This window comes from Podarcis tiliguerta (genome assembly GCF_965153285.1).
Source record: "Podarcis tiliguerta genome assembly, chromosome: 14".
Lineage (NCBI taxonomy): Eukaryota > Metazoa > Chordata > Lepidosauria > Squamata > Lacertidae > Podarcis > Podarcis tiliguerta.
Window position 1 is genome coordinate 17,570,126 of NC_139547.1, and position 12,064 is coordinate 17,582,189.

At 46.8% G+C, this 12,064-nt stretch overlaps 1 protein-coding gene across 5 annotated transcripts in view; it reads right to left on the bottom strand.

Moving 5' to 3' along the window:
* The window catches only part of ARNT2 (aryl hydrocarbon receptor nuclear translocator 2), a 147,332-nt gene that overhangs the window by 16,460 nt on the left and 118,808 nt on the right, over positions 1 to 12,064 (bottom strand). For all 5 annotated transcript variants that reach the window (XR_014504571.1, XM_083412001.1, XM_083412000.1 and 2 more), the window contains exons 13-15: positions 11,548 to 11,620; positions 10,529 to 10,652; positions 802 to 901 (exon numbers count right to left, since the gene is read on the bottom strand). Coding sequence is in view for 4 of the 5 variants with exons in the window: in XM_083412001.1 (XP_083268127.1) it covers positions 802 to 901; positions 10,529 to 10,652; positions 11,548 to 11,620 (297 nt within the window). In the remaining variant the exon portion in view is untranslated. The remainder of the gene's footprint in view (positions 1 to 801; positions 902 to 10,528; positions 10,653 to 11,547; positions 11,621 to 12,064) is intronic.

Below are 12,064 nucleotides of genomic sequence, written 5' to 3' on the forward strand. Positions count from 1 at the left end.
CCTTTTCGCTACTTCACGAATTAATTGACTTAATTCCACCCCCCCACCCCTGCATTTTACTGGCTGTCTTTTCTTTACCGTATCCAGGTGAGATTTATACTTTTGCACCCTGAGCCAAGTTGATTAGTCACTCTCTAAAAAGGCATTTCCCAAATTTTTGTTTTTTATTTTTATTCCAAACTCAACCTTTCAGCAAAGACCCTCAAGAAATGGCAAAAAATGATCACCAGCTATATACACCAGGGCAAGAGACCTAGACTGCGACTAACTGTACTGTATCAACATTCCCAGAAGGTGAGCACAAGTCAACTACCGTATTTTTTGCTCTATAAGACTCACCTTTTCCCTCCTAAAAAGTAAGGGGAAATGTGTGTGCGTCTTATGGAGCGAATGCAGGCTGCGCAGCTATCCCAGAAGCCAGAACAGCAAGAGGGATCGCTGCTTTCACTACGCAGCGATCCCTCTTGTTTTGGCTTCTGAGATTCAGAATATTTTTTTTCTTGTTTTCCTCCTCCCAAAACTAGGTGCGTCTTATGGTCTGGTGCGTCTTATAGAGCGAAAAATACGGTACATTTGCAAAAACACCATGATGCGGCCCATATACAAAATTTCAGATCCCGAAAAATCCAATTAGTGGATGATTCCAGGGCAAAGTGATTTCTGGAATGTGGCCACGGAGATTCTTTCCTATAGGGAGAATTAAGCCATGATGCTGTTAAGAATCAAGGGCTGTCGTCATCTATGACTCTTACACAATTGTGTTTCCTTTCTTGTGATTCATTCTGCTGCCATGTACAATACCTGAATGACTTTCCAGAATGTCCCGGCTGGAAGGGGCTCCCTTGAGAGTAGATCTGCTGGTTACCGGCTGAGGATGCTGAAGGCATCATCTTTTTATCTGCTGCAAGAACAAGCACAGAAAAAGCCATTTCAGGATAGCGGGATGGGAACGCACAGGAAATGCACATTGCGCGGCAATGGGAAAATGGTCTCTTGTAGGAAAACAACAACAACTACAAAACGCACACAACCAAAACCAAAAGTTGGTAGGGCTCCCTTTCAAAAATACCATTACAGTGGTACCTCGGGTTAAGTACTTAATTCGTTCCGGAGGTCTATTCTTAACCTGAAACTGTTCTTAACCTGAAGCACCACTTTAGCTAATGGGGCCTCCTGCTGCTGCTGCGCCATCACTGCACAATTTCTGTTCTCATCCTGAAGCAAAGTTCTTAACCCGAGCTACTATTTCTGGGTTAGCGGAGTCTGTAACCAGAAGCGTATATAACCCAAGGTACCACTGTACAAACAATGTGGAAATTAACAATTTGCTTCAGGACTGATGAGACAATCTTGCACTCCAGTTATACTAGCGGGGCTGCCCCCAAGGTCACGGTTATGCCAATGCACACTTTTTCAGGCTAGTTACGTTAGCAGCCTTATGTGCAAGGCTGCTACAGACAGGTCAATTTTTTAACCACATCCTTTTAAGAATAACCCACCAGGAAGCTCTGCAAATCCCATGAAAATTTTTTGTGTGTGTAGGGAGGGACTATGACCAGCCAGTGGAGGAGCTGAAGAAGAGACTTTGGAGGTAGAAGGGGAGGTCTTGTTACTGTGAGTCCAGGGCTGCCTTTGTAGGTGGGAGCAGCTACACCCATCCTGGAGGAGCAAGCAGCTGCACACACAGCTGGCTCGTAGGGTGAGAGTCTCATGAGTGAGCACACCCTGCTTCATCTTTAAAAGCTTGGCGGGAGGTGCATGGCAGTTGTTGGGACATCTTCGTAACTTCTGTTTGGGTTTTGCCATTGCCATATCTCTTGCCTTCCCCACACATCCTGAACTCTTGGACCTAGTGCTTTCTACTGAACCTGTACTGCTATTAGCCTGAATAAAGATCTGAATAAAGGTTGCTGGCCTTGTGTTGCGGGGCAGGAATCTGACAGTAATACAGCTGTACCATCCTAAAAAAAAAGGCTTGGTGGGAGATGGGGATTTGGAGTGTAGGAGCACACACTCAATTATCCACATAGCACTATCCCTGTCTGCTGCTTCTCTGCTATAGTTTGGTAGTAGAGCACATGCTTCTAATGCAAAAGGTTCCAGGTTTAATCCTTAGCATTAAACCTGGATCAGGTAGCCAGTGATGGAGAATACCTCTCTCTGACTAAGACCCTGGGGTGTCACCGCCAGTCGGAATGGATAATCCTAGTGTAGACAGATGTACCCCTATGTCTGACCTGGAAAAAACTTCCTCTGTTCATTTTGGACCTCGAACGGGGAAGTAGAAACAGTGCCCTCTCCAGGTGCATCATTTCAACACAAAAAGTACAGTACATACAATTTGGCACCTTTAAATAGCACACAAAATCTAACATCTACAGCAGCTGCTTTGTGGTGTGGTGAGTGAGCACGTTCCTTATATGCATAGGGTTCTGGATTCTATCCATAAATTGCAACACCCTAGAGGTCCCGGGCCCTAAGGAAGTTAGATTAGCCTCAACCAGAGCCAGGGCTTTTTCAACTGGTGGAATGCTCTGTCTCATGAGACCAGGGCCCTGCGGGATCTGATTTCTTTCTGCAGGGCCTGTAAGACAGAGTTGTTCCGCCTGGCCTTTGGCTTGGAGTCAATTTGATTCCCTCCCCCTCTTTCTTTTTCCTTTCTCCTCCTGTGAATTTATTTCCTCAGACTTTTGAAGAAGAACAATCTGAGTGAGAGACTGCTGGTGTCCTTCTACCGAGGCTCCATAGAGAGCATTCTTACATACTGTATTTGTGCTTGGTTCTCCAGTTGTACAGCTAGGGAGAGGAAGGTGCTCCAGAAGGTCATAACCACAGCCCAAAGGATTATTGGTCATCCTCTCCCATCTTTGGAAGAACTGTACGGTTCCCGTTGTCTTAGGAAAGCAAACAACATCCTGCAGGATTCATCTCACCCGGGACACAGTCTGTTTGCACTACTGCCTTCTGGCAGGAGATATAGAAACATCAAGTCAAGGACAAATAGACTGAAAAACAGTTTCTATCCAAGAGCGGTGGCCTTTTTGAATGCTGTAACTCGATAGTGTGACCTGGGAGTTTGATGGGTGTTGGTGTGGGTGTGGCTGGAATGTGGTTTGTTTGGTTGTTGTTGTTGTTTTGCTTTTGTTGTTTTTAAGGGATGGCATCCAATTTCGTTGCACTTGTGCAATGTTGCACTTGTGTAATGACAATAAAGAATCTATTCTATTCTATTCTATTCTATTCTGTGATGAGGCTGCATTTTAATGGTTTAATGTTTATTTTAATATTGTTTTTAAGTTGTATTCATTCAACTTGTTTTTATTATTGCTTGTTAGCCGCCCTGAGCCCGGCCTTGGCTGGGGAGGGCGGGGTATAAATAAAAATTATTATTATTATTATCCCTGACACCTCCAATTTAGAAGGATGAGGCACACAGGAAGTGATGGGAAAGACAGCTCTCTGCTGGAGGAGATTCTGGCAAGCTGCTGCCAGTCAGAAAAGACAGGGTTGGACTAGACAGAAAAGGCTCGAAGGACCGTAGCAGAGTGGTAGAACTTGTGTTTTGCCAGCAGGTTACATCCCTGGCATCTCCAGGCAGGGCCGGGACAGAACCCTGTATAAAAGCTACTGCCAGTCAGTGTAAATAATACTGAGATAGATGGATCAATGGTCTGACTTGGTACAAGACATCTTCCACCGTTCTTAAATAATCAGACCTGATATAAGCCTGTGTTGCTTTGCTCACAGGCCGCAAGCTATTCTCCACACCCACAAGGTTCAAAATGTGAGTTTCTGTGCAGGAGTTGTGAGACTGCAGAGCCAGCAGCTGAAGCACGTGAGGAGAGGGCTGGCCTCACCGCCAGAATATGTATGCTAAAACAGCCATTTGCCTGGCTCCTGGAAGTGAGTCAGAGGCAGTTAAAGACTTAGTTGCTGACCAGGGATGGATCTAGTTCAGTTCAGTTCAAGCCTATTTGTCTTCCTGGCCTTCGGCCATTAACAAATCTCAGGAATCTAAAACGCACTGCAAACAACAACTGCAACGTTACATAGAGCCGCAAATTGACCTGAAGGCATTGCACAACAATTAAAAAGCATTTCCTCAGAGCTTGATCTCAGATATTTGGAGACGAGTCGGTGGGCAGCTGGTAGGATTTAGCAGCTGTCAAAGCAAAACTGGTGACACTGGAGCACCGTGTGGAGGTCAAGGTTTCAGGGCTGCAGTTCTTCACCTCTGGGTCCCCAGATGTTGTTGGACTGCAACTCCCATCATCCCCAGCCAGTTTAGTTAATGGTAGGAATGATGGGAGTTGTGGTCCAACAACATCTGGGGAGCCAAGGTTGAAGAGCAGTAGGTTAGAGACTAGGGAGACCCAGTCCCAAATCCCCACACAGCATGCAGGTGTGTGGGTCAGTCATTCTCTCTCAGGCTAAGCTACCTCACAGGGTTGTTGTGTAGATAAAATGGGAAGAGAGAATTCATTGTATCACCTTGAACTTCTTGCAGGAAAGATAAGGGGAAAAGCTTAATAACGACATACAATGATTTTTTAACATGACCTCTTTGTTTCTCAATGTCAACTTTTGTCCACATATATGCCAAAACTCCAGAAATTGCTAAACAACTTCTGTTTTAGATTCCCTAAAATTGGACATGAACACGTAGTAACATTTGTCGTCATTAATGCAGAAAGGAAATCCCCCGCAAATGATTGTATAAAAACAAACAACTTCTGTTTTAGATTCCCTAAAACTGGACATGAACACATGGTAATATATATCGTCATTACTGCAGAAAGGAAATCCCCCGCAAATGATTGTATAAAAAACAAAGGAATGTTTTGTGTTTGATCCAGAAACTACTCCAACGTGCATGAAATGAAATTTAAGTTGGGTAAAATCTCTTCTTAATGAAAATTTTGACAACTGCAGCATATAAGGTTCTCAAGTTCACATAATAAGAATAATATTTGTTGGTTGTTTTTCTCACAGAGTGACCCAATGCAACTTACATAAAAACCAGTTCAGAACATCCAATAAAAATCTAAAAACACAGCTAGACAGATAAAACACCTCAGGGCTTACAGATTCCATCCCACACATAAAAAAAGCCACAATGGTTAAACTAAGGGCTAAAAGCCTGGGTAAAGAGTAAAGCCTTTGCCAGGCACGCAAAAATAAAGAAAGATATTGCCATGCGTGCCTGCCTAGGGAAAGCATTCCACAAGCAGGTGGGGGTCACCACCGAAAAGGCCTGCTCTCCTGTTGCCACCATCCTTTGGAAGGGGCACACAGAGAAGGGCTTCAGATGATGATAGCAGGTTCGCTGAAACGACTTTAGGGGACAAAAGTGGACGGAATGGACACACTGCGGACCCTCAATTTTACATTCTCTTTTTGAAGCGGCATCATTCTCTCTCTCTCTTGCGCTGATGTTCAGAGTTGTAAGAGCTGCCGCTTAGGGTCTCAAAATGACACTATCTACACCTAAGAGGGAGGGACACGGGTGGCGCTGTGGGTTAAACCATAGAGCCTAGGGCTTGCCGATCAGAAGGTCAGTGGTTTGAATCCCCGCGACAGGGTGAGCTCCCGTTGCTCAGTCCCTGCTCCTGCCAACCTAACAGTTCAAAAGCATGTCAAGTGAAAGTAGATAAATAGGTACCGCTCCGGCGGGAAAGTAAATGGCGTTTCCATGTGCTGCTCTGGTTCGCCAGAAGCGGCGTAGTCATGCTGGCCACATGACCCAGAAGCTGTACGCCGGCTCCCTCAGCCAATAAAGCAAGATGAGTCCCGCAACCCCAGAGTCATCCGTGACTGGACCTAATGGTCAGGGGTCCCTTTACCTTAACACCCAATAGGGAGGCACCAGCAGGTTCAGGGATACCCCAAGTAGTTTGCAGAAGAAGAACAACAAAAATTAGGGGGGGGGGCACACCTTAATGGGGAAAACTCAGACATCCCAGTAGGAAGTGAGCTAGGTCAGTGGCAGAACACCTGTCTTGGATGCAGAGAAGGTCCCAGGTCCAGGTAGGGATGGGGATGCTGCCAGCCAGTGTAAGGAACTCTGAGCCAGATGGACCAAATGATCTGACTCAATGTAATATGTTCTATGGCCATCCAATTGTTCATCATATGGAAAGGCAATAATAGCTCAGTGGTACAGCATCTGCTCTGTATGTTTAAGCTCCAGGGAGGGCTTTGCCTGAAACCCTGGAGAGCCACTGCAGGCCAGTGCAGACAATATTGGGCTGGATGGGCCAATGGCCTGATTAAAGCACCTTCCTCTATTCTAGTGGCAGCGGAAGGTTGACTGGGCATGGGGAGGCAGAAACAGGGTTTTTTTTTGGGGGGGGGAGCGGGGAATGGAGTGGCTGGAATCCAGAACAGAAACACTCTGCACTGCAACATCTGCTTGTAGGTCCCACTTGCTAGGCCAAGCTGTGTGCCTACGGAAAGCCATCTAGTGAGGCTTCCCCAGAAAATCTGATTTCTGGTATTTGGCTGTGTGTTTCCACAGAGGCAGGGGGTTGAAGGAGAGTTCCTTATTTTCGAATTTGGACTCTCAGCAAGTGCAGAACTTCTGACCTCAGCCCATGTCCTCGACAGTTTTATATATATAATCTGTCTCGTAAGACATGCTGCTTATAAACATATGGCTCTTTCTTCCTGCTAAGATACGTGCTTGACGGCTGCAGAGCAAACGTCCCCACCAAGATTGGCCCCTCTGCATGAGCTTGGACTATTTGCACAAAACCAGTCCAAAATCAACACAATGCTAAATCCTAGAAGTAACGTGCAGGTTTGACTGTATATTTTTGATCACACCTAAGTCAAAAATGTGACTTTTTATCATTTAAGGAAAAAGGGACACAGAATTATAAATGGTGCCTAATCTAGAGAAAGCCATAGGTGGAACTTATTAAACACACACACACACAAATGAAAACATCTCTTGTGCCGTTCATCTAAGTCTTGTAGCCAACCTCCACCCCTTGCATATTTGCTTTAATAATTTCCTTCCTGGTATGCAAAACTCATACAAACAGCAAACTATAGTTTGCACTTGCCCTGCAAAGTAGGATCAAATCCCAGTTTTGCAATCCTGTTTGCGGGAAAATGTAAATAACAAGAACACAGGAAGTTGCTTTCCACTGAGCCAGACCATTGGTCCATCTAGCACAGTGGCTCTTCAGGGTTTTCTGCCCAGCTCAAGATACCAGAGATGGAACCTTTTGTATACAAAGCATGCCCTAGGCCAGTGAGCTGTGCACTTTCTCTAAAAACAGGGAGCTGCCTTATATAGTCATACCCTGGTTTTTGAACAGCTTAGTTCTCGAACGTTTTGGCTCCCGAATGCCGCAAACCCGGAAGTGAGTGTTCCAGTATGTTAACTAATTTTGGAAGCCAAACGTCCGCCGGGGCTTCCGATTGGCTGCAGGAGCTTTGGTTTCCAAACTTTTTGGAAGTCAAATGGACTTCCAGAACGGATTCCGTTCGACTTCTGAGGTTCAACTGTATTGTTGTTTTCCTCCTTTCAATCTAGCCCAGCACTGACTACAGTGGTACCTCGGGTTACATATGCTTCAGGTTACATACGCTTCAGGTTACAGACTCCACTAACCCAGAAACAGTACCTCGGGTTAAGAACTTTGCTTCAGGATGAGAACAGAAATCATGTGGTGGCGGCATGGCAGCAGCAGGAGGCCCCATTTACTAAAGTGGTCCTTCAGGTTAAGAACAGTTTCAGGTTAAGAATGGACCTCTGGAACGAATTAAGTACGTAACCAGAGGTACCACTGTACTTTGACTCTCCATGGTTTCAGGCAGAGATCGATCACATCCCCCGCTATCTGATCCACTGGGTAAAAGCGCCAAGGACTGAACTTTCTGTATGCAAAGCATCTGCTCTCCCACTGAACTATGGCCCTTCTCCAGAATATGCCATTTTGCCTCAAACCAGGAACCAATTAATTAAGCTACAGTAAGTGTGCAAGACGCGGTAAGTGTGTGGGACGCGGGTGGCGCTGTGGGTAAAAGCCTCAGCGCCTAGGGTTTGCCGATCGAAAGGTCGGCGGTTCGAATCCTCGTGGCGGGGTGCGCTCCCGTCATTCGGTCCCAGCGCCTGCCAACCTAGCAGTTTGAAAGCACTCCCGGGTGCAAGTAGATAAATAGGGACCCCTTACTAGCGGGAAGGTAAATGGCGTTTCCGTGTGCGGCTCTGGCTCGCCAGAGCAGCGATGTCACGCTGGCCATGTGACCCGGAAGTGTCTTCGGACAGCGCTGGCCCCTGGCCTCTTAAGTGAGATGGGCGCACAACCCTAGAGTCTGTCAAGACTGGCCCGTACGGGCAGGGGTACCTTTACCTTTACCTTTAAGTGTGTAAGAAGAGGAGGAAGGTGGTGTTAGGAAGAGAGATAGCCTGAGAGCAGGGGGTTGTTAGGAGCACAGGAAGTGTATTGGGTCAGACCAGGCTTTCTCAACCTCAGCCCTCCAGATGTTTTCAGACTACAATTCCCATCATCCCTGACCACTGGTCCTGCTAGCTAAGGATCATGGGAGTTGTAGGCCAAAGGGCCAAGGCTGAGGAAGCCTGGGTCAGACCATTGGTCCATCTAGCTCACAACTTGTCTATACTGACTGGCTATAGCTATAGCTCACTGCTACCATTCCCACAATTCTTCCGATGTTTGGGAGGCTCCATACAGCACAAGACAATTATTGCTTGGGATGGCACAGGCTGATGCTGTAGGTTGGAATCTTGTTGGTTGCTAATGGACCGTTCCTACGGTGTCCCAGATCGACTTTGAAAAGTCAAGGCAGGGTGAGGCAAGCAGAACAAGAAGTTCAGGGAGACCTAATGTTTTTCCCTATTGGCAAAAGGTCGTTGTGTACCTAGAAAGGACCCCCTGGCGGCTATCTCCTCATTTCTCTTTAGTTGCAAACAGTGGGATGTTTCGGACTTAGCTGAGAGCTACTTGCACGATGATTAATTCAAAACAAATGTAAAAACTTCATCCTCAGCAGGGAAGGTTAGGAACAATAAAAAGGAGGAAAACATCACTTCTTTAAACTGTTACTGAAAAAACACAGCACTCCTCCTGCCCAGGAAGAGACTAGGCTTGTTTACGGATGGAATAGCTACTTGCTGTACAGTTCTCGACCAGGCTGAAAAGGTTTTCCCTTTTACTAAACTTAACTTTCTTTATTAATCTGCTGCATTGTAAAACTTATCTATGAGACCAGGGTTACTTACTGAGTGACTTTTGCTGAAAGCAGCACAGAATGTGGTTGTAAGAACTTGGCTAAAATGACTGCATCTAACAGTGTTTTACTCAGAGCAGAACCATTGAAATTAATGGATACAGCTAACATAGGTCCATTAAGTTCAACAAGCTTACTGTCAGCAGAACATTGTTGGATACAATCCTTTGTCACTGCCTAGGCAAGAGCCTGTGGCTCAGTTGCAGGGAATCTGCTTTGCATGCAAAAGGTCCCTGGTTTAATGCCTAGGTAGGGCTTGGAGAGAACCTTGTTTGAGGCCCTGGAGAGCTGTGCTACTTGATCATGGTGCCATCAGACTCAAATTCTCCCCTTCCTATAAGGAAACCTAATTGTTTGGGGCCTGGTAGCCATCCTCAGCTACTAGCCACTATAGGAGCGCAGCTGGAGCTGTGGTATAAAACACTGAACCTCTTGGGCTTGCTGATCGGAAGGTCGGCTGTTCAAATCCCTGCGATGGGGTGAGCTCCCATTGCTCTGTCCCAGCTCCTGCCAACCTAGCTGTTCAAAGGCACACTAGTGCAAGTAGATAAATAGGTACCGCTCCGGCGGGAAGGTAAACGGCGTTTCCGTGCGCTGCTCTGATTCGCCAGAAGTGGCTTAGTCATGCTGGCCACATGACCCGGAAGCTGTCTGCGGACAAATGTCGGCTCCCTTGGCCTGAACGCGAGATGAGTGCTGCAACCCCATAGTCACCTTTGACTGGACTGTCCAGGGCTCCTTTACCCCCCTTTTTTTTACTAGCCACACCCCCAGTCCCACCAAGGTATGCACATTGGAAGGGAGTGTTTGGTTCAGTATTTATTCAAGATACAAATATTTTGTCAGAATGGTACCCCTGCCCGTACGGGCCAGTCTTGACAGACTCTAGGGTTGTGCCCCATCTCACTCAAAGAGGCCAAGGGCCAGCGCTGTCCGAAGACACTTCCGGGTCACGTGGCCAGCGTGACATCGCTGCTCTGGCGAGCCAGAGCCGCACACAGAACGCCGTTTACCTTCCCGCTAGTAAGCGGTCCCTATTTATCTACTTGCACCCGAGAGTGCTTTCGAACTGCTAGGTTGGCAGGCGCTGGGACCGAACAGCGGGAGCGCACCCCGCCGCGGGGATTCGAACCGCTGACCTTTCGATCGGCAAGCCCTAGGCGCTGAGGCTTTAACCCACAGCGCCACCCGCGTCCCTATTTTGTCAGAATAGAGGATCACAAATAGCAGCGATACAATAACAATCTTAAGAGCAGAGTTTACTTACTAGTAGTTATGCCAGCAAACATCTCGGCAAACCTTGGATCCCTCTCTTGGGAGAAGATGGCATCAGGCTTCTCCACTGGCTTCCCACCCTCATGAACGTTAGACTGTATACTTGGAACGGGTACCTATTTGCAACAGGCAGAGAGAAGGAAGTCACACACCCCTTTATGGCTAAGCTTCCACCAGTAAGCTTCAAGATTCAATTGTCTTATGATTTTCTGTACTGCCACAGAGCAACTCTGGCCCATGTGAATGCTCTTCAGGACATGAACTAGGGGGCCTCTGTGTCAGGCATTCATTCCCAAACAACGGCTTATCATGTAGCAGCAAGTATTCCGGTGGACAGGGAGAAATCTGTGGTTGATGCTGCTGCCATGTGGCTGCAAAATAAGCCATGGTTTGGCTTAGTGCTGCATCAGAACTTGGGGTAAATGATTTGTTTCTCCCAAACAAACCATGAGTGCTAGAGCCAAGAACAAACAAAGCTCATGGTTTGTTTGGAGTGAGACAAACCACAAGCCTGTGTTCACCTGCAATGGTTAGATAAATCATGGTTTAGCTCTCATGACTGTGATTTTCTCCCTGTGCAACAACATACTTGCTTGTTCCCATTAAACTGTTAGCTTAGTATTATGGGTAGACCCCACATGGTTTGTATGGAAGTGAGAGCTGGACCATAAAGAAAGCTGATCGCCGAAGAATTGGAAAAGACCCTGATGTTGGGAAAGATGGAGGGCACAAGGAGAAGGGGACGACAGAGGACAAGATGGTTGGACAGTGTTCTCGAAGCTACCAGCATGAGTTTGACCAAACTGCGGGAGGCAGTGGAAGACAGGAGTGCCTGGCGTGCTCTGGTCCATGGGGTCTTGAAGAGTCAGACACGACTAAACAACTAAACAACAAAATGGGTAGACCAGGCCAGTGTGTGCTTGTGGTGTTGTTTAGATTTCCAATTCCTGCCTATTTTTATACCCAAACAAACAAACAAACAGGGCGTCCACCTCGCCAGGTATGTCTCACCTGAGATAAGTCATATGATGATAGTCCATCTCTCTGGTGCACCTCAAGCTCTGCTTGTTGTTGCTGAAGTTGCCTGGAAGCAGGAAAGAGAAACTGTTGCTGGTGGTTCATTCGAGGCTGCAGGACTATATTTAACAGACAGGAAGATTGTCTGGCTGGCTGTGACTCGCCAGCTTAATATCCAACGTGCGCCCCCTTGCCCTATACCCTCTTGGTCCAACCTTCCCCAATGATAAAGCAAGCATGGTTTTAAATTTTGCCCCAGCACAGGAGAGGAAAGATGGGTGACTGGTGGGACCAGGAAGGAACAAAGGAGATGTCTGCGTATGCAGAACCATAACTAGAGACATGCAGGTGTTTGTAACCTTCTTCCCCTATAAGGTATTCCAGCAATAAATCATTTTCCAATTTAAAGAAAAGGGCATTTGGGATGGGAGCTGCAGAAAACCTGAGCTCCTGCTTCTTTCCGGCAGGCAATTTTAGAATTTTTTGAAGTTCTCAATTGCAACCTACTAAG